The sequence below is a fragment of the Drosophila mauritiana genome, chromosome 2R (assembly GCF_004382145.1).
Source record: "Drosophila mauritiana strain mau12 chromosome 2R, ASM438214v1, whole genome shotgun sequence".
Classification (NCBI taxonomy): domain Eukaryota; kingdom Metazoa; phylum Arthropoda; class Insecta; order Diptera; family Drosophilidae; genus Drosophila; species Drosophila mauritiana.
The window spans coordinates 15,162,155-15,182,742 of NC_046668.1; the positions used below are offsets into that span (position 1 = coordinate 15,162,155).

Below are 20,588 nucleotides of genomic sequence, written 5' to 3' on the forward strand. Positions count from 1 at the left end.
ACTTTTGGATATTTATTTTTTATTAAACACCCGAACACAGAATAATTCAAATTCGTGAGGCTATAAATTAAAAAGGGACACGGAACGAGCGAGTGGGTGGGGGGCCAAAGATGTGACCGCAGTTGGAGTTGTAGGCATCATTGTGTCATGCCGAGAGTAGCGGCTCTACATGAGCTCGTCTAGTCTGATTTGGCCGGGCAGAGATGTCTCTTGGTCGTCTTCGACTTGGATGATGTTGTCGCAGTCGCTAGTTTCATATGCATGCAATGGAGCGTGGCCTAATGCGATGTTGTTTGCCGCAGATTCATGTGCACGTTCGTCGGTTAAGAGGTGATAGTTCCCAGACTAAAGGAGCTTCACCTTCTCCGGTAAAACCCACTTTTATAGTTCGATTTGGTCACCAACCCCGAGTTGTTCTGTTTGCTTAAATTACCTGTTGCCTTTGCCCAACTGTCACATCAAATTAAATTGGAGCGAGAATTTATGCGAGACCAGCTGAGAAAAGAAGGGGTAGTTAGCATACCCTTAAATACCCTATCAAAAATGTATGTTAATAAAACCTCAGTTTTCTTTTTCAGGGACCCATTGAAAAGTACATTATATATTAATCATATAAAGGCTGGCAGTTGCCTTTGTTATTTATTAACAAAATATTATTATGTATTAGGTATATTGTAAAACTCAGACACCCACTGTAAGAGTATCCTGTTGACAACCCATTGCGCAGCTGCAAACAGTGTTATTCCTAAATCTGAGCTGGAATATCTTGCTGCAATGAGCTCATTACCCAAGGAGCAAGACAATGGAACAGGCGTACAGTACAGCTTCCCGACTGCGATGGATTTGCGTTTGTGGATTGGCCATTTCGGTGTATTCACTGTATGTCAAAATGAAACTGAAAGAGGATGAGAACTATAGGCCAATGTGCGATGTAAATGAGAATATAAGCTGCTCGCTAGTTTTTAAATCGGGGTATGTAAGATTACTATATATACAATATAAATTTAATAAATTATTTTAACATCAGCTATGGCGATGGCTTTGGTCTGGCTAACATAACCCAAGTAAATGCGCCCAACGGAGCCATCGGTTGTATATTTTATATCCTGTACTTCCTGAGTTGTAAGTAAATATCTTAGTACAAATAACTAAAATTAATAAACATTATTTGCAGCTTTCTTCAATCATCGTTGGCTGTGCCTGTTCCAATTGATCATATGCACTCTGACATTACTTCTTTGCGTTTATCTGGGTTTCCTGCTGCTTTTCGTGTTTTACGATTGCTGTTTGGTGTGCGTGACCATCTATTTCATACACACATGGCTCTTTCAGGAAGTCCTAAGGCGATATAGACGGCTTTATATGTAAGATTTGTTAACAACAATGTTAAGACATGCTAAGCTGAAATTATGAAGATAAATCCCTGAGATGAGCTACTAACCAGTGAGTTATTTTAAACTGTCAACGTGCCATGGCGAATATCTCAATCTTCATCAGTCGTTTTTTGACCCACACGTCTGGCTAAAAGCAGGATGCTGAGCCGGCAGCTACCATTCCAACTCCCATGACCAAGCACGTAGTGGGGCAATTAATTCTGCACGTTCCCATTTGCCGGCGAAGGCTGTGATCTGCGATCCATAATCCGCGAATGGCGCTACTGCCAAGTGAAGTTAACCAAGCTAGCCAAGTTAATACGGTGGGCGGACTGCGAAAACTCGTCGCAATTAATTTCCCATAAGTTCGGGAATCCCTTTGTGTGGGGGCTGCTGTTCCGATTTGGATGGGCTGAGTAACTAAATCAATGGATGTGTGGCAATCTGTACTGTGTGGATGATGTATCGCATACCCTTGCAGATTTTAGTATCTATGATGAAAATAGTTGGAGATAAAAGAAAGATATGAACATGAATCTCAACTTTATAGAATCTTCGTTTTAAGCATCACTCATAGCTTGAAATTGTATCTTACAACTCGCACAGATGATCAATCTTGAAGAATTGCCATGAAGATTGAGCTGTCATTTGGTTACACCAAGCTGCTCTGGATCTAGTTGGAACATAATCAATGCAATTAGTCTCAGTGATTCCAGTTTACATATTATCTACATACCCTTCATTTTCAATTGATTCTCTGATCTTTGAGCCATCGCCACAATCTCCAATCTGCGATCGACTCGACCCTTCTACACCCATCAGACGCATCTGGGGATCCTACACCCAATTGGGGTCGTCGTTGGCACGATCGTCTTCAATGTATCGCTGGGCTTTTTATTATTATTTTTCCTTTTTCGTCGCTGACAAGACAAGGCAAACAAATGCAAACTTTGGCGCTTGTCATAGTAACCACTCGCTTGGGAGAGTGAACCGCGGCAGACGCCGCCGACACATTCACCCAGTGGAGTAGACCGAGTAGACTACTTTGGGCCAACGCAACGGCGGATGCAAAAGGCTTGGGGCCCGGGCACAATCACCACCTCGCCGCGCCTCGAGAAGATGTGCACCGAAAGAAGGCAAATCAGCCCGAGACCCAAGACCGAGGCACCCTTCACGTGGCAATCTGGCGCAGATCGGGGTGGTGGAGTGTTGGCAAGCAAGCTCAGTGATTGAGATTTTTGCTTTGGGCCGCATAGAATCAGCCACCGCTTCTCTGAAGACGATCGTATGTGGCAGCTGCATCAGCTGCATCAACAGCAGCAGCAGCAGCAGCAGCTGTTGCGCCGGTTGCCACACGCTCCACAAAACCACCTCCAACTCATTGTCGAGTTCGTGTGTGTGCATCCTAGACTTTCAGTTTTTCGGTTTTGCCTCATATAAATACGCCATGTGGCAGCTACCACAGATCAGTCAGAATTCGGCGCTGCTTCCAAGCGCTAGTCTCATCCCAAAGATTCCGATCAGTCCGTAGCACAGCTTCAGTTCCAGCTCCAGCTTCAGATACCAGTGGAATATGTTCAAGTTACTCGGCTTGACGCTGCTCATGGCGATGGTGGTCCTTGGGCGACCGGAGCCACCAGTTAACTCGTATCTACCTCCGTCCGATAGCTATGGAGCACCGGGTCAGAGTGGTCCCGGCGGCAGGCCGTCGGATACCTATGGAGCTCCTGGTGGTGGAAACGGCGGACGACCCTCAGACAGCTATGGCGCACCAGGCCAGGGTCAAGGACAGGGACAAGGACAAGGTGGATATGGAGGCAAGCCCTCAGATTCCTATGGAGCTCCTGGTGGTGGAAATGGCAACGGAGGTCGTCCATCGAGCAGCTATGGCGCTCCTGGCGGCGGAAACGGCGGTCGTCCTTCGGATACCTACGGTGCTCCTGGTGGCGGAAATGGTGGACGCCCATCGGACACTTACGGTGCTCCTGGTGGTGGTGGAAATGGCAACAACGGTCGACCTTCAAGCAGCTATGGAGCTCCTGGTCAAGGACAAGGCAACGGAAATGGCGGTCGCCCATCGAGCAGCTATGGTGCTCCTGGCGGTGGAAACGGCGGTCGTCCTTCGGATACCTACGGTGCTCCTGGTGGTGGAAACGGTGGTCGTCCTTCGGACACTTACGGCGCTCCTGGTGGCGGCAATAATGGCGGTCGTCCTTCAAGCAGCTACGGCGCTCCTGGTGGTGGAAACGGTGGTCGTCCATCTGACACCTACGGCGCTCCTGGTGGCGGAAACGGAAACGGCAGCGGTGGTCGTCCTTCAAGCAGCTATGGAGCTCCTGGTCAGGGCCAAGGTGGATTTGGTGGTCGCCCATCGGACTCTTATGGTGCTCCTGGTCAGAACCAAAAGCCTTCTGATTCATATGGCGCCCCTGGTGGCGGCAATGGCAGCGGCGGACGTCCTTCGAGCAGCTATGGAGCTCCAGGCTCAGGACCTGGTGGCCGACCCTCCGACTCCTACGGACCCCCAGCCTCTGGATCGGGAGCAGGTGGCGCTGGAGGCAGTGGACCCGGCGGCGCTGACTACGATAACGATGTGAGTATTTGATAGCTTAGCAAATAGGGTATATGGTATGGTAAGGATTTGTATTCGGGGATCACTGGGTGGAAATGACCACAAGGGAACACCGCTCCACCGCCCACACCGCTGCACACTTGCCCCCTTGCAAATCTTTGGTAGACTCGTTATCGCTCACCTGCACAGCCATCGGCGTTTAAAGCTTGCATCCCCACAGAAAACTGAATTCTTGATCCCAGACACTCTATCTCTCTGTGTTTCTCTCTTTCTCCACACGCCCCAATCCGTTCTCCATTCTCCATGATCCGCTGTCCATGATCCATGCTCCATGCTCCATGATCCGTTGTACGGCGTTTAGGAGCCCGCCAAGTACGAATTTAATTACCAGGTTGAGGACGCGCCCAGCGGACTCTCGTTCGGGCATTCAGAGATGCGCGACGGTGACTTCACCACCGGCCAGTACAATGTCCTGTTGCCCGACGGAAGGAAGCAAGTAAGCGGCGGCGGCAGCGATGGCGGGCAGCAGGAGGCGATGTGGAACCACATACTGCTCCACCACCTCATCCTCCTGTCACGGCTAACATTGTTATATCGTTCTCTTTCTCTCTGTCTTTCCTAGATTGTGGAGTATGAGGCCGACCAGCAGGGCTACCGGCCACAGATCCGCTACGAAGGCGATGCCAACGATGGCAGTGGTCCCAGCGGTCCCAGCGGACCTGGAGGTCCTGGCGGTCAGAATCTGGGTGCTGATGGCTACTCCAGCGGTCGTCCCGGCAATGGAAATGGCAACGGAAATGGCGGTTACTCCGGCGGACGTCCAGGTGGCCAGGATCTGGGACCCAGTGGATATTCCGGTGGTCGTCCAGGCGGTCAGGATCTAGGCGCCGGTGGCTACTCCAATGGCAAGCCGGGCGACCAAGACTTGGGACCAGGCGGTTACTCCGGCGGTCGCCCTGGCGGGCAGGACTTGGGTCGAGACGGCTACTCCGGTGGACGTCCAGGTGGTCAGGACCTCGGTGCCGGCGGCTACTCCAATGGCAGGCCAGGCGGCAATGGCAATGGTGGATCCGATGGCGGTCGTGTGATCATCGGTGGACGTGTGATAGGCGGCCAGGATGGCGGTGATCAGGGCTACTCCGGCGGACGTCCCGGTGGTCAGGATCTGGGCCGTGATGGCTACTCCAGCGGTCGTCCTGGTGGTCGTCCAGGCGGTAATGGCCAGGATAGTCAGGATGGCCAAGGATACTCGAGCGGCAGGCCGGGTCAGGGTGGCCGGAATGGATTCGGACCCGGTGGTCAGAACGGTGACAACGATGGCAGCGGTTATCGGTACTAGGAACGACTCACAGACACATTTAGCTAGATTCCCCGAACATATAGCAATACCTAGTGTTAAGTCCTTCTAGAACTATGTCCCCTACCTTTGCCCCTCATCCTTCCGCATCTATTCGTGCCCATTCTATCCCACTTCTTGCTGTCTTCCGCCCATCCATTCAGCCTGCTCAATTCCTCGTAGTCGTAAGTCCCTGTTGATCTAAATGCAAGTGCGAAAAATAACCCAAAAAAAGGAATGAAATGATAAAGCTACTTCCGATGTAAGTAAAGAAATTAAATATATATTTTTTATAAAAGACATGGATTTTCATTGATTGGCAAAAGGTTGGATTTTTGGCTAGTGTGCTTTTTATAATTATATGGGTATTATAATCTAATAAGTGACAATAGTTCGTTTTTATCAATGCTAACAAGTTTCTAAAATAAATTTAAAAAAATGTTCAATACTGAGTTTTTTGGACATAAGGTTCGTGTCAATGCTACATTGCTCTCAAGGTTTCCAACCATTTTCTAAAAATGTTTTAATAATAAAATAAAAATAAATTAAATTAATTCACTATGACAAGGACACACAAAAAAATTTATAAAAATTAATAATTAAAGAAAATAATTTTAAACAGCTTAAATTATAAATATCTCATATACCCAACGCTGGCGTTTCAAAATTCAGAGCTAAAAACGGAGTATCAATAAAAATGTGACCGAAAATAAATTTGGATTGATTGGAATCTGATTAAAATAAAATGATCTTTAAATTTATATTTAAGTAGTATATTTTACCGTTCGGCTTATATTAGTACATTTTCGTGATTGGTATTTCAAGCCAAAAGCCACCCGGTCACACTGTACGTTGGCGTCGGCGTCGCGCGCGGATCGTTTTTCTGTTAATTCGCTGCAGAATTTTCGCTGTTCTTGAGTTTTAAACAAACGAACGAAAGAAGAAGCCAATAAGCGTGGTGAATAGTAATTAAAAGAGCGCGACGCAGCGGCTGTCATCGCATGTACATCGATTAGTTGAGCTAAAAAATGCACCAGCAGCTGGAGCACGAAGTGAGTTGAAAGTGCGGGTTACATAGGCGGGGCGGGGAAAGCCTATAAATAACAATATGCATTGCTATTTCGGATTTGGGCGGCGCTATCTTGGTCCATTTTTCGCCCCAAATGCTCCAAGATCCAAGTGCAATGCGTTGTGCCTTTTTGTTTTTTGTAGTTTGTCGGGGACTGATTACGAAACTACGCCCAAGTGGGTGGTGGGTGGGTGGTGAGTGGGCGCCACACTTTGCATACAATGAGCTTAGAACCCCAACGAAAGCAAATTGCGTGAGTGGCTGGCTGCCTGTGTATCCGTGTTTATGTTCGGCTTCCCGTTTTCCGCTTTTCGCGTTCAATGCTATCGATTTGTTTCCACCGCGAAACAAACATTCATTATACATTAGTACATACTCGTAAATGTCTCGAAATGTGAATCATCGGGCGGCGGCCAGCGAAACCCACTTGGCACTTCCTTTCGGCATTAGATCAGGTGATAAGCGTCGTGATAAGAAGATACTCGCAGTCGCAGGCAACGCCTCTGGATTCTCAAGCTGCCAGCTGCTGTTGATAAGCACCGCAAAAAACGATGTGCTCCATTCGTATCGTATCCCAAATAAATAATACATGTAAACACTGCAAAATGTGATATTCATCATGAAATTTGTGGTCTGCCGTTCAAAATTCCATATGTACTTGTATTAATTACAAGTACTAATTGCAACTTTGCTCTTCTTGGAAATCTAGGATTATATTATAAAAACATTTCGAACTATTTGCAGTATCTTCCTTATTCCAAATTCACATCAAGTACGAAATATGTACTAAATATGCAAACTCCATGCAATTTTCTTTCGGTGCATCTGTTTTGCCTGGACTCGTCCAACAGGATATGAGTGACAGATGTTTTTGAATGCGTTGCCAAGATGCTGAAATGCTGCATTTCAAGGTTTCTCGCCCGTTTCCAATTGCCTTTTGTTCATGCTTATTCCTTGGACTTAAGTACAGCCACTCGAAGCAGAAATTGGGTAAGTGGCTCAGTTCTAGGCTCGCTGCTCCGACTGGCTGGCTGGATGCTCACCAAGTGACCCACTTTGGTGGCTCACATGTGCCGTGGATCGTATGTACATACATATATGTATAAGCAGCTCATGGAACAAATACAAAACACGAGAATAGGAGATGAAAGAAGAAACCCCAGCTCGATTGCTTGGCCTTCCTTGGCATTGTTTTTGTTCAAGCTACTACCCTGCAAGTGGGTATTATAATTGCACGCATAAGTTGGCAACGTTGTGCTGCAACGGAGAAATCTTAGCAGTCGTATCTTGCATTTGAATATACTTATCTACCTAGCCAAAAATCTGGTATCTACCTGTTATTCCTCGAAAACAGATCTTCAAATCGAAATGCCATCTGTTTGAAAATGTGCACAAATTTGTATACAAATGCGGAGCAACCGGAAACGGATGACTATATCACTGGCCTGCCATAAATAACAATTTACGACTTGTTTATGTGGTATTGTTATTAAGGGTATGTTTATGAGTATGTTGTGTTTAAGGATGGTGTAGGACAAAAGTTGCGAAGATCAAAAGTGGGCTAAAAGTTCTCTCACAAATTGGCTCTGAATGGGATAATATATAGAATTGTGCTAATTTTATCTCATACATAAAGATGCCTCTAGGGTACTCCACCTTCGATCCTCGAAAGCGGGCTTTCTTGCCTTGCTGCTGCTTTGGCACCTTTCCATTTGTAGTTTCTCTCTTTGTTGTTAACCAGCGTAATTACATGTATTTATTCTGGCGTGCATGTGTAAGCAAATAGTTAGACGACTGTCTGATAACGCCCCTCGCTTTTCAATGCGAGATTAGCTAAATGTTTTCCCACTCGTGTAGAAAACCCAAGTCGAAGGCTGATCGTAATAAAGTCAAGTATTCAGTTTTAATCGCAATCTTTCGAGGCGGTTATTGAACCTGTCAGTTGAATATTTCAATCGCGAATATCACCGGGCGACAGCCACTCGCTCGCCGTTGACCTTGCGAAACGGTCGCTTCTGTAAATATGCATTTCGCCACCCCGCTTCTGAACGGCAAAGAAAGCTGCTCTAGAGATCTTTAACCCACCATTCTAGAGCTGGAGGTCAGTGCGAGTCAGCGAATGGGTTGAACTGCAAATTCCCTTGATGGTCAGTCATCACTTGTCATCATTGCAAATTCCAGAGCTACCAACAAGTTGAAGAATTTATCAATGGAAAATGCCAACACAAGAAGAAAACGAGAAATCTCACCGAGTTTCCTCGAGATTATGTAGAAATGTGTGCTCGTCAGTGTATTGTATTGTATTTTATTTAAATACAATTGCAAGTCTGATAAACAAAAAAACAAGAATCGACAACGCGAGGAGGCAAATGTGATTTCCTTGAATTCTACAGCTGCGTTGTTTGTTTTCCTTTTGAGAAATTTGTGTAAAAGCAATAAACACACTGAATTCTCTGTGGGAGTATCGATATAGTGGGCGATGTTTTTGCCTCCACACAGGCATAAATATGTACATATTTCGCCATATCATTGACCACGAAAAAAACAATCAGTATTCATTTGCCCATCAAAAGTTTACAAATTCGCATTAAAGGAGCGCGCTGTCTGGCAGGAATTATTTACATATGCCATGGATTAAATTGTACCCAGTGGGTGGAACTTTACGAGCCCTCAGATGAGGCAAGTAAATCGTTTGGCTTTTAATTGCATTGGATGATATCTCCATTAAAACGCCGACCAGGCGAAGGGAAATCCAGAAGAAAAATGGCACAGATTGGCGCAGATACAGATACATATATGTATGCATGGCCATATATAAAAATTCAATAAGGAGAGAAGTGATGTGTATATGGGGAATAGTTCAAATAGTCAATAAAGTCCATTTGCTCAAAATCTTGAGGCAGTCGTCTGGCATTTTGGAATATAATTCGAATTCGCCTGGTGTCTTGTCTACATCTTGTTTCTGTTCTTGTTGCCTTTCCGCCCAATTTGTTTTCAATTCATCTGTATACTACATGTCTAAAATATATAGGACTGTATTTTTTTAATTCTTTCGCTGCAATAGAGATATGTATATGTAGATTTAATCCCAACTGAGCACAATGAGTTTGAAACGACTTAGAATGGAATTCATAATAGATAAGAATAAAAACAATATCGCTCCCCGACCGATTTTATTTGCATCCGTCTTGGGAATGTATCTTATAGGTTTCGCCCACACTAGTCTCGAGATATTTGCGCTGTTACTTCAGAGTCGGATAATTCAATTTGCTCAAACGGAAAAGCGCAAAATAATCGAAGGAAACCGCAGACAGAAGCCCAGATACCAATGACAATGTGTGGACGTCATTGCTTTTGATCAGCTTTTGCTTTCAAATGATTATATCTTAATTGAAATTAATTAGACGGGGTCAAAACAGTCAGTCTTATGTAAGAATGTAAGATACTTATGTGTATATAGGTTGGTGCAATGATGGTAAATAAATGAAAAGTGGTTTTTGGAAGGTTGTACATATATGCCGATAAGGATCTGTGGTTACTTTTGTTTTCATTTCATAAGGCACTTTATATCATATTTCAAATGAATATGTTTCTCCTTTGATCACGTAAATGTATATGTACACATTGTGTCATCTCTTGATTGTATATTTTGCACTTAAGCGATTGCATTTTGTTTTGTGTTTTTGTGGAAATGAGAAAAATGCCGGAAACGAATGGGTTATTTTATTTAAATTTTCATTTTCTATGCCTTGGTCGACGAGTTCATTGAACTGGGCTAAAAACCAATTTGGTTTCTAAACGGGTGACTTGTTTTCCAACCAAACTTTCCGCTGACCGCTGCAGCCCGTGACTTTTTATCAGCGGCTTGCACCCCCGAAAAGCCATTTGACCACTTGAGAGCTACCATAAAAGAGCATGGAATGGTTTCCTCGCACCGCTCGTGACTCACATGGCCCGCTCCATTGGAAATCGAGCAGCGAAGCGTGCCAGAAGCTTCGTTTCGGCTTGCCACCAGTTTTTTCCTCAACTTTTTTGTTTTTTATTTTTTTTTTATTGTTACCACTGTTCGTGCAACACAAAAGCCACAATGCAGAACTGAGGAAAACAAACTCGGTTTCAGTCAACAAAAAGTCTGCCCAGTGTGCGGAACACCGAGAGCCAAAACCTAATCACGAAGTTAACTTGAGTCTCGTCCATTGCAGTTTTGAAGAGCTTGTCGAAGTGCAACGACAGCCGGAGTTGGCTGCCATGATGCGATACTCGGAAATCTCACGCGACCTGTCCACGGATAATCTGCGCTACTCAGAGGTGACTATCTATACCTTCTACCCACTCGATTGTACTTCGATATTAAAGGTTTCTCGTTATTTCAGTTAAGCAGAAAGCCCACCTCGGACTATAATGGATATACGGGTCAGGCCTATGCCGCGACTCAATTCAAGCAGAGCTCACCTCCTCCTCCTCCTTCGCAACAGCAGCAGCAGCCAACTCGGGTGTCCAAGCAACGAAGTCCGAATACCAATGGTAGTGCCCACACCATGGCCTGTTTGCGTCAGGAGAAGACCCACAAGGAGCAGCAAATGGAACCGCCCAGTATGCAACCGCAGGCCAGCAAAACTCTGAATATCAAGAGCACGCGCCGCAAGAACTCCATCGGTTGTTTAAATAGTTTCTCCTCCTCGCCAGATTCGCCTGGTTGCTACTACACTATAGCGTAAGTAATCAGCAGTTAGAGCTCCTCATATTTCTTCGTATATGTATGTAGTAGCTACTCGGCTTCCAAAGTTTCAGTTTCAATTGAATCTCCTATTGAGCACAGTTCTAATTATGTTTTACTTTCAATTTGTAGAGCCTCGGCAGCACCACCGTCCAAGTCGCAAAGTTTACCAGCCCACGCCTCCATCAAGCAGTTGGATGCGGTTATTTTGAGCGCGTTACGTGTACCCGCCGATGTGTTGGCTAATCAGATTACTTTACTGGATTTCCCAGTCTTTGCCCAGATTCAGCCGGATGAGCTGAGTAGTTGTGCGTGGACGAAAAAGGATAAGCATGTCAATACCCCGAACATTGTGGCATTTACCAAACGATTCAACCACACGAGCTTTTGGACAGTGCAGGAGATTCTCAATGCCGAGCAGCCAAAGCAGAGAGCCGAGATTATTACACACTTTATAAAGGTGAGAAGACTTGAGTCCCCAAGTCATTAGTCGGTTCATTGATTAAATGTTTCCCTTTCAGGTGGCGAAAAAACTCCATGAGCTCAACAATCTGCACTCGCTGTTTGCCATTATTTCGGCCATGCAAAGCGCCAGCATATATCGGCTCACTAAAACCTGGGCTTGCTTATCGAAAAAGGATCGAAATGCATTCGATCGCCTCAGCGATATATTCAGTGACCAGGACAACTGGGCGAATCTGCGCTCCTACCTCGAGAGCCTCCGCCTGCCCTGCATCCCCTATCTGGGCCTCTTTCTCACCGATCTGATCTACATCGATTTGGCCCACCCACACAAGGGCGGGTTGGAGCCGGAGCAGCGTCGCAATAAGATGAACAATATATTGCGTGTAATCTCGAACTATCAGCAGTCGAACTATAAGCATCTGCAGAAGCATGAAGCTACACAGAAGTATCTGACTTCGATAAGGTATATAGAAGAGTTGCAGAACATATTCGAGGAGGATCAGTACAAGTAAGATTATACTCTTGAGTCCAAGCTGTTTTCTTATCCATTATACTAATATACTCATTTACCTTTAAGGCGCTCTCTAAACCTGGAACCTGCGTCGCCCTCTGGACCCAGCTCATCGTCCTGCAGCTCAAAGGAGTCCTTTAATGTGGAAGTAGTTACTCCGGCCCTTGGATGCCTAAATCTCTCGCCGGCCAAAACCATTGGCTCCATGCGAATGGCAAGCGGCACAAAATTTGTGCCAGGCCATCGCAAGTGTCGCAGTCTGGGCACCAAGTAAGTAAAGGAATCCCCCGTGCCGAGAGCCACCACGTGGCTTCCCTTCTTAACCACCTGTTTGATATCCACCACCTCGAATCACTGCGCAAGAATTGGACATTTGTACACTGGGTCCTTATTAATCGTTTAAATCTCTATGTCTCTCACTTCTACCGTTTTGCTTTTGTCTTATGCTTTCGTTTTGTGTGTGTTCGTTAATTGTCAAACATCCGCCTCTGCCCAAAACGAATGAAGATTTCGCAGCAGCAGCTTGCCGCGAAACTTTGCCGAGAAGTGCCAATGTTGCATCGTCATGATTGCGCCGGGCATCGGCACCATCTCCAACAAGCGTTGCAGATGCCGTCGGTGAGTCCAGAACAGAGTCCTGTAGCTAGGATATGTGTGTATTACCAGCCTGATACTGAATACTACTGATTCGATGCGTTATCCTCATTTTAACATTTGATGTATTCAGTTGTCGTCTCCTCATTTTCCTTTCTTTTGCACGGACCCGAGTTGAAAAAGCTTCGTATGAAATACACAAATACACGACCCAACACTTGACTCATTTCATTTGATTTTGATTTGGGAAACCATCATTACTCACCATACGCACACAACTTTCCCGAACATATTAGAAGGTTCTATCGCATTTATTTTGAACGAGAAACCTTAGTCAATTCTATGCTGAGAATAAATCGATATAACCTACAAATACAAATCGCAGTTCACCCTTGTTTGCCTTTTTGCAATTTCATTTCTTCTCATTTGTATGAACAGCATGAATGGCTCCAACCCCCAAGAATATCAAGACTAAACCATATTCTCCATTTACAGCATTTTTGGCAAGATTGCGACGCACAACCACAGCGATGGACATCCTCACCACCTGCACCTGGAACTTGATCCGAGCCAAGTGCAGCCTCGTCACCATCTGCTGGATGATTCGGTCTTGGAGCACAGCGACGCCCTATCCCAAGCGGATCTAACTTCGTTGGAAAGTGCAGAGGGAATTATGTGCGATTTTACCGGCAGCGATTGCGATTTGATGTCGCCAGAGGCAGCAGCCGCCATGCAGGGATGCGTCCGGCGTAAAACAGTCCAGAAGGAGGGAAGGAAGCCAGCGGTGGCATCTTGGCAACGATACTGGCTACAGATTTGGGCCAACTCGCTGGTGTATTTTCCACCAAAATCCTTCAAAGGAAGCGAACGCAGCGACTTTAAGCGGGAACCGTGCAAAGTGTGTCCATTGGATGGATGGTATGCCCACGTGAGCGATAATACCAAGCACAAGAACACCTTCGAACTGTGCCACCGAACCCTGGGCACCGTCTATCGCTTCCGGACGGACAGTCCCCAGATGACGCATCTCTGGTCGAATGCCATTTGCAAACTGGCCACCATGCGAGTGCCCAAACCTCTGCCCACCAACCTAATGTCCTTTGAATAAGCCGGCGCCCAAGAACACACAGAAACTCGAATATATATAGTACTCATTGTAGCCTAGTTTATCTAGTTTAGTTAGCTTTAACCCTTGAAACGTGCACAGCCAAAAAAAAACACCCACCCACCACATCGCTCACTCACTCCCTGAAACGAGGCAACCACAGAACATTCCCGCAACCACAACGAACGAACAAATTGCAGCTTGCATCAGATGAATCGATTTCAAAATGGTATTTCAAAAGACTGACACCGAATGAGAACACGAAGATATAGTAAAGGAGGAGCAGTACTACGAGAGTAGCCACACAATCACAACAACAACAACAGACTAAACCGACAACGCAGGGAAATTAGAATCCCAAATTTGTAATGGCCCTGTTATAAAAGTCCAATTTTATTTGAATGTATCGGAAACGGAATTGATAAAACGGCTTGTCATCGAATATATATTTATTTTAAGATTGTTCAGTGACCCAGAATTTAGAAATGTAGTAAAATCTTTAAATGAGATCCACTACTACTAGCTAATAACATGTTTATTTCCGAATTCACTTGGCTTGGCAACAGGGCTGTCTTTTTGTTAATGTGCTGTCTTTGCTGTACTTTGTATTTGTAAAATGTAATATTAAGTAAATTACTTGGACATTTATTCAACTTAATTTTGCGCAGATTGTGCCATATTAGTTTATAAATTTATGTGTCTACACAATCACTGTTGGCCAGCAAACGAATCCAAATTCGATTTGCCCAGCTCCTAACTTTGTAACGAAAAATCAAAAATCCAACGAACTTTCTACGCGTAACTAAGGGCTTTAATATTGTATCGCTACCACTATCATGATCAACATCCGTTAATCTGTATATCTGCCTTAAGTTGATGCACTAGACATAAAATAGAGCTATAAAGTACATATGTACGTATCCAACAAATGCATGCGTAAATTATAGGAAACGAAAGTAATGTTAGTGTTTCTGTTTCTTTCTTTCGGTTGAGACGGCCTCATGAATTGTAACTCCTAAGCTTTGTCACACATACAGATTATCATTTGCAGCGTTTTACATTACATTTAAGAAAGAAATGCAACAAAAACAAAATAAACTACAAAATGAAAGAAAAGAAATGTGCGTTATATAAGGCATCTAGGGTTATTCACAACCCAATCAGATCGTGCAAAGTGCGGGAATTTGCAATTCATTTGCACAGACGCACTGAATCACAATTAGGGAGCTCGGCTTGCCGTGAAACTGGAGGCCTTTAAAACGTGAAGATTGGCTAATAGCCTCGCCAGTCGATTGCGAAACATGAAAGCGGCGAAAAGTGGCGACAGGATGGCGTATCCATGGATTAAAATGAGGCCCCTGTTGATGCTGACACTATTATTGGTCATTTTCTTCAGCTACTGCCTGGCCGGCAAGACGACCACCATGTGAGAGGATTACGCAACTAGCCAGCCACTAGACCACATTCACTAACTAATCCACTAATCCATCCTCCTTTCTCCCTTTCGAAAAACCCAGCGTTAGCCACACAGACACCCTCGATCCGCAGGCCGATGGCTTCTGGGCCAACAAGACGACGTGGAACGCTCGCTGGGTAAAGTACTGGCGGGCCAAGAAGATCTACGAGCCGGTGTGGAAAAAGGTCTGGACACCCACCATTCACAACGAGTGGGTGCCATTGCCCAATGTGCCCAATGAATGGGAGGCGGAAAAGGATCGCTCCTACAAATAGCAATGAGACTGAAAACATAGGCTAAGATTATTTATGGTTTAGTTGTTTATATTTTATTTTGTATTCACTGGTAATTAAAGTCTAGAGATAATTTAAAGTGGCGCCAAGGCAAATGGAAGTGGAAATGGATGGCCTTATGAGCTAGCGACTGGTTTACGACTATTTACAAGGAGCTTGGAACCGGGCGTTGTTATGCAACCGTTTAGGTGATGCAATGACCTCCTACGCGCCGGGAAACTTGAATGACTGCGAGGTGGCGGCCACCGAGGCGGCGGGCGCTGCTACGGGGGATTTGGCTGCCTCCAGAGACTTGGCCTGGAAGTCGGCGCTGGCCACTGGCTGCAGCATTGTTGGCTTGCCAGCGGCATTGGTGTCATCTCGTTTCCAGACCACCTTATCTTTGCCATCGGCCGACCTGGTGGCTGTGACACCTGTGTCCTTGCGATCCCAGTCATGGTGCTCATGATGGTGATGATCGTGGTGATCGGGCGAGGGGAACCACTCTGAAATGACCACTGGCTTCCAGATCTTTTTCCAACCAGGCACCCAGATCTCCTTCCAGCCGGGCACCCAAATCTGCTTCCATGCCTCCTTCCATTCCTGAAAAGAGTTGGAATATTTAGTTCCGATTTTATTTCTAATTAGTATGATAAACCTACCAATTTATCGGTCCAGATTTCCTTCTTCGCTGGCTTCCAGTACTGCTTCCATGCCTCCTTCCACTCCAGTTTCTTCTCTGGCACCCAGATTTGCTTCTTGGCTGGCTTCCAGATTTTCTTCCAGTGCGACTTCCAGACCACTTTCTAAACATTCGGGATTTCAGTGATTAATTAACATCCTTAATCTTTAAATATATTTTACAACCAACCTTCTTCCACAAATCGTGGCTGGTGTACTCCCAACCTTCGTGATCCTTGCCCAAATATTTTTCACCGGGAATGCCAACCTTTAAATTAACAGGATTTTTAGCTACATACATCTCAAAAATGTAGATTCCATTATACCTTGACTAGTTCTGGTGTCCAAATCTGCTTGTAATCGGGTACTTGAATATCCTTCCAGGCTGGCACTAAAATCTCTTTCCAGTGAGGAACCTAAGGCACAGCATATAGTTAAGTGCACTTCCATAGAGAGTTAAATTTAGAACGTACCCAAATTTGCTTCCAAGCGGGAACCTGTATTTCCTTCCAGCCGGGCACTTTCACCCAATGTGGCTTCCAGATCTGTGATAGGCATAATACATAGTTAAAAGTGTACTCAAGAATATTAGGAACAATAATTTTATTATAGACTAAGCTCCTTACCTTTTTCCATGAAGGATTCCAGATTTGTTTCTTAGCCGGATTCCAAATTTTCTTCCATCCCTCCTTCCAGGTGACCTTCTTCTTCCAGTACCCGGGGTCATGGTGCTCGTGATGATGTTCGTGATGTTCGATTATGTGCTCGTGATGGTGGTCGTGGATCAGGGCATCACCCAGACCCAATCCCAGATCGATTCTCTGCTGCGCGACACTTTTGCTGTCCACCTGGGAAGCGGCAGGCTGCTGATCCACCACAGCCTTGGATTGACTGCCTCCGATGGCCAAACAGAGCACACCGAGCAGACCCAACTGAAATGAGCGTGGAAGTATATGCTTGTTGTTAACACCCGAACATTTAACAGATACAAATCAAAAGACTGAGACAACGAACTCGGGCATGAAGAAAGCTTGTTTAAATTGAATTCGCAACGATCATGTTAATGAATTCCATATTCTCCAAAGAAAGGTGAGTGACTGGAAACAAGTTTTAAGTGGGTCACAGTCTGGCATTGTTTTTTTGGGCGACCGACAGAGAAATGTTGCATAACCCCAGATGTTTATAATTTCATACAATGCCTGACCTGGGTCAAGAGAGCTAGCTGATGACAAATCATGCCGGGCCAAAGACTTTTCGGGTCTGGGCCCTCTTTATTTGGCCAATTTGTTTTATTATGTAAATAGGCTTGTGTATTATTCGGATAAATATGGAACTGTTGAATAAATGACGCAAGCCATCTCTGCATTTGGAGAATCCAACAAGGTCAGGAAACGCCTTCGTGATTTCGCAAAATTAGCCCGATTTGTAGTTACAATTTCAAAATCCCCACAACCAAAGCCCAATCCCAATCAATTTGCGCATAAATGTCAACGAGACCCGGACCGATTATGAAATGAAAATTAGCGCCAGCAAAAATTATCTCATCGGATAGTGCTAATTGTAGCAGATCGATCGTGTCAGCTTCCTCACGTTGGGTGGGCAGTGAAAGCTACGCAGACTGGTTTCGCCTGCAGTTGGATCATCGGTCGTGAGGGAAAAGAGTTGGCGACTCCGCGCTGCACCCCACGGATATATACTATATGTATATATCTATATAGTATTCCCCCTGGTCGCTAATGAAACGATCGCGATTTTAATTGTTGACAATGTGGCTCAAGTCGGAAGGGAATCGCCGGGCAGTCATGGGGTCCACTGAAGACTAATGAAAAATGCATGGATCGTGATGTTGACAAATGCAGACCGACAGGAAGAAAGTGTTTTTCTTGCTTCGTTTTACATTCCCTAAACAAAAGATAAATCAAATTTATCCTAAGTTTCAGCAAATGAAATGCATATCCTATACAGAGAAAAATTAGGAAGTATTTACTATTAAAGAGCTTTAAACAAACGTATCTATTTATACCAATTTAAATTTCGTTAGAAAGTCAAATACTTGATATATGCTTTAATTCGTCTTTAATTCCATTTATTTGTTAGTAGAAATAGCTATCTCTTCTACTAAACATCTAATTCTTGTTATTATTACAGCTTTTGCTTAAATTGCAAACATATAAACTACATGATTACCTAACAATTTAGATAGATATAACCAAATTGCAAATCACCTTGCAAGCGCAAGGCTTAACAATTTTCTTAGAAAAGTGCACTGAAGCAGACATCCCTTAAATTTATTGCCACACCAACGCGACAGCCTATGCAAACTAAGTGAAATAATTGCCAACTTTTGGCTAAGTACACCATCAGTTCCACTTGTGCAGCCAGGCACCCGCAACCCCAATTCCATGTTAATTTCCATTTCGCGACACTTTTTCACAATTTTTGTTGGCTTCTTTAGTCATTTCTTTATTTTTTTTTTTGAGTAATTACCACAAAATGCCGATGGATCCTCATGGCTCCCGATTACAGCTGGTGAAACGCTTAAGCTAAGGCACTATCGGTATATGCACTATTTGGCGGTCTCTTTTGAATATATATATTGATCACTTTGAGCCACTGGGGATGGGTTGTTACCACCACTTTGGCCACTTTCGTGGAATCGACTGTCGCGCTGAAGATTGGGCACCTACGGTTAAATACACAACGCGCAGGTGCAGCCGGCGAAATGAGAGTGGTTAGCTCTCCAAATCTCTGACTCTCTGCTGTCGGTGAAAATGAGAGTTAAAAGCCAGTCAGACCTTGAATTTTGATAACGGTTTCGTGTGTAAACAATGACGAAGCTTGCGCTCGCAAAGCTTAAGCCGGCTTACCAATTTTTTCTCTCCATGGAAACCTCTCTGGTTTCCCGTACAACCCACTATCTTGGCCATTTTTTTGAGACCTGGAGACGTGACTTGGTCTGCAGTCTGCTCCAAATGTTGTAATCGCCCCGCAAGCTTATGGCCATAAATGTTATAAATCTCAATAATGGAAAGAGAAAAAAGAGTTAAAAATCAACGACTACATTTGGGCAATGCAAATTAATAGCACGCAATGTGAAATAAACGAAACAAACAAACCGAAGAAAAAATGAAGTCCAAGCCTATTGCGTTTGTCTTCGGGGTTTTGTGATTATTGTTTTTTGGGAATTCTTATTGTTCAATCGGCCAGAAATCGAAGGTCGTCACGTCTGCGTTTTGATATTCCCAGTGGTGTCGCATTAATTAGATGGTTTTTAATGTAATTTATTGTCCATTGAGGCCCAACTCGGTTAAGGGCAATGGTCGTGGACGTGTCTATGGCTCAGATCCCCATAAAACTATTGCATTTTTGCATGTGCAACCCCAGCATTTTCCGATTCATTTCCTGCCACATTTTCAATGGGATCCGCAACGGCAAGACATGCGGAATACCGCTCCGTAAATGGTTCGATTCATTTGGCCAAAAGCAAGTTAATTGCATGTTGATTTAATTTCAAATGAATGAGCAGCGGATAGCTCACCTGTTGGCCAGCATATGGAGTTCCAGGTGCGTGTCTGTGCCTGGTCTGGTTCCGTTTCACTTAGTGGGAAGTAATCACTTGCATAACGTCGGTGGATCAATAAATATAAATATTTACCATGGGTTGCATGTGTGTGCCATTAAATGTATGCAGTTCCCAGAGAACCAACCACCTGACAGGACTTTCACCGCAGCCTTTCTCCCTTAATAGCTGGCCATCATTTTCCGCCATTTGACAGCTAGTTCCACCCTCCGTACAAGGAAGTGCCAAACATGATGCACACACCAGCAGCCAAAATGAAATCATATTAATATTCATCAGCCTGAGATACACATAGAGTGGCCGCCTGTGTGTCCCCTTTCAGGAAGTGGAGTCACAAAACTGGACTGAAATGCGTAACAACTTGCCCATGGCCATGCGTTCGGCTTAGACCATGTCCTCCGCCTCCTCAACGCCACTGCGAACTCCAAGCTCTGTGATCCAAACGGCAAACTACAAAACTCCAGACGGTGTTGAACCACTTTTACTTTCCCCCACTCCGTTTGGCGAACAGCGTGATGTGGCGTTTTATTTATTTATTTATGCCTTTCATGATTATTCATCTTATCGTCGGCGGTAATCGGTCAATATATGCTGAGCTCTACTATAAAGCCATAAGGGTGTGCTTTTCGTTGCACAGAAAACAAAGAAGTTGGTCATTTTGGGGAAACATCTTAAATTTTATTAGTGCTGATATTAAACAATAATTTTCAAAGATATAAATCTGGCATTTTCAAGTTTCGTTTTCTTCAGATAAAAATAGTGTTTTAAGATTAACAATTTTAAATTTTTTTTCTCTGTGCCCGCCATCTGTAATTGGTTCCGGCATGAAAATTGGAGCAACATTTGGCATGCATTTC

General features: G+C 44.6%; 5 protein-coding genes across 9 annotated transcripts; 4 read left to right on the forward strand and 1 right to left on the reverse strand.

The window, feature by feature from the left end:
- Positions 1-24: 24 nt before the first annotated feature.
- Positions 25-2,342, forward strand: LOC117137835 (vitamin K epoxide reductase complex subunit 1). Of its 3 annotated transcripts, XR_004459170.1 has the most exons (5): positions 25-510; positions 566-972; positions 1,028-1,122; positions 1,175-1,443; positions 1,498-2,342. XR_004459170.1 is itself a non-coding variant. In XM_033299525.1 (4 exons), exons 2-4 carry the CDS (start codon positions 803-805, stop codon positions 1,366-1,368), a joined length of 459 nt encoding a protein of 152 aa, XP_033155416.1. In that variant the 5' UTR covers positions 25-510; positions 566-802; the 3' UTR covers positions 1,369-2,342. The 3 variants fall into 3 exon arrangements, 2 of the variants coding, with proteins under 2 accessions (XP_033155416.1, XP_033155417.1); XM_033299525.1 differs by having other exon boundaries at positions 1,175-2,342; XM_033299526.1 differs by having other exon boundaries at positions 579-972; positions 1,175-2,342.
- A 162-nt stretch (positions 2,343-2,504) lies between these two features.
- LOC117137834 (pro-resilin) lies at positions 2,505-5,542 on the forward strand. Of its 2 annotated transcripts, XM_033299523.1 has the most exons (3): positions 2,505-3,966; positions 4,307-4,441; positions 4,568-5,542. In XM_033299523.1, exons 1-3 carry the CDS (start codon positions 2,947-2,949, stop codon positions 5,282-5,284), a joined length of 1,872 nt encoding a protein of 623 aa, XP_033155414.1. In that variant the 5' UTR covers positions 2,505-2,946; the 3' UTR covers positions 5,285-5,542. The 2 variants fall into 2 exon arrangements, with proteins under 2 accessions (XP_033155414.1, XP_033155415.1); XM_033299524.1 differs by lacking the exon at positions 4,307-4,441 and having other exon boundaries at positions 2,512-3,966.
- Positions 5,543-6,120: 578 nt separating this feature from the next.
- LOC117136347 (ras-specific guanine nucleotide-releasing factor RalGPS1) lies at positions 6,121-14,850 on the forward strand. 2 transcript variants are annotated; one of them, XM_033297211.1, is made up of 8 exons: positions 6,121-6,333; positions 10,553-10,658; positions 10,724-11,064; positions 11,200-11,527; positions 11,589-12,040; positions 12,110-12,313; positions 12,551-12,661; positions 13,133-14,850. In XM_033297211.1, exons 2-8 carry the CDS (start codon positions 10,599-10,601, stop codon positions 13,743-13,745), a joined length of 2,109 nt encoding a protein of 702 aa, XP_033153102.1. In that variant the 5' UTR covers positions 6,121-6,333; positions 10,553-10,598; the 3' UTR covers positions 13,746-14,850. The 2 variants fall into 2 exon arrangements, with proteins under 2 accessions (XP_033153102.1, XP_033153104.1); XM_033297213.1 differs by lacking the exon at positions 12,551-12,661 and having other exon boundaries at positions 13,133-14,849.
- Positions 14,851-15,015: 165 nt separating this feature from the next.
- On the forward strand, positions 15,016-15,570 carry LOC117136349. The gene is made up of 2 exons (XM_033297215.1): positions 15,016-15,168; positions 15,260-15,570. Exons 1-2 carry the CDS (start codon positions 15,044-15,046, stop codon positions 15,471-15,473), a joined length of 339 nt encoding a protein of 112 aa, XP_033153106.1. The 5' UTR covers positions 15,016-15,043; the 3' UTR covers positions 15,474-15,570.
- Positions 15,504-18,806, reverse strand: LOC117136348. Its single transcript, XM_033297214.1, has 7 exons — positions 18,639-18,806; positions 16,778-17,083; positions 16,625-16,696; positions 16,478-16,567; positions 16,342-16,419; positions 16,133-16,276; positions 15,504-16,073 (listed from the first exon to the last, which is right to left on the reverse strand). The coding sequence occupies exons 1-7, from the start codon at positions 18,660-18,662 to the stop codon at positions 15,696-15,698; spliced, it is 1,092 nt and encodes a 363-aa protein (XP_033153105.1). The 5' UTR covers positions 18,663-18,806; the 3' UTR covers positions 15,504-15,695.
- Between the last annotated feature and the right edge of the window lie 1,782 nt (positions 18,807-20,588).

Excerpts from the sequence above, each read along its gene's own strand:
- LOC117136347 (XM_033297211.1), top strand. The coding sequence starts at position 10,599 with ATGATGCGATACTCGGAAATCTCACGCGACCTGTCCACGGATAATCTG. Across the intron at positions 10,659-10,723 it reads ATAATCTGCGCTACTCAGAG|TTAAGCAGAAAGCCCACCTC; the intron begins GTGACTATCTAT and ends TCGTTATTTCAG. Across the intron at positions 11,528-11,588 it reads TTATTACACACTTTATAAAG|GTGGCGAAAAAACTCCATGA; the intron begins GTGAGAAGACTT and ends TTTCCCTTTCAG.
- LOC117136349 (XM_033297215.1), top strand. The coding sequence starts at position 15,044 with ATGAAAGCGGCGAAAAGTGGCGACAGGATGGCGTATCCATGGATTAAA. Across the intron at positions 15,169-15,259 it reads GCCGGCAAGACGACCACCAT|CGTTAGCCACACAGACACCC; the intron begins GTGAGAGGATTA and ends CGAAAAACCCAG.
- LOC117136348 (XM_033297214.1), bottom strand. The coding sequence starts at position 18,662 with ATGAGGATCCATCGGCATTTTGTG. Across the intron at positions 16,420-16,477 it reads GGACACCAGAACTAGTCAAG|GTTGGCATTCCCGGTGAAAA; the intron begins GTATAATGGAAT and ends GTTAATTTAAAG. Across the intron at positions 16,277-16,341 it reads GCCACGATTTGTGGAAGAAG|AAAGTGGTCTGGAAGTCGCA; the intron begins GTTGGTTGTAAA and ends CCGAATGTTTAG.
- LOC117137834 (XM_033299523.1), top strand. The coding sequence starts at position 2,947 with ATGTTCAAGTTACTCGGCTTGACGCTGCTCATGGCGATGGTGGTCCTT. Across the intron at positions 3,967-4,306 it reads GCGCTGACTACGATAACGAT|GAGCCCGCCAAGTACGAATT; the intron begins GTGAGTATTTGA and ends TACGGCGTTTAG. Across the intron at positions 4,442-4,567 it reads TGCCCGACGGAAGGAAGCAA|ATTGTGGAGTATGAGGCCGA; the intron begins GTAAGCGGCGGC and ends TGTCTTTCCTAG.
- LOC117137835 (XM_033299525.1), top strand. The coding sequence starts at position 803 with ATGGAACAGGCGTACAGTACAGCTTCCCGACTGCGATGGATTTGCGTT. Across the intron at positions 973-1,027 it reads TCGCTAGTTTTTAAATCGGG|CTATGGCGATGGCTTTGGTC; the intron begins GTATGTAAGATT and ends TTTTAACATCAG. Across the intron at positions 1,123-1,174 it reads TATCCTGTACTTCCTGAGTT|CTTTCTTCAATCATCGTTGG; the intron begins GTAAGTAAATAT and ends CATTATTTGCAG.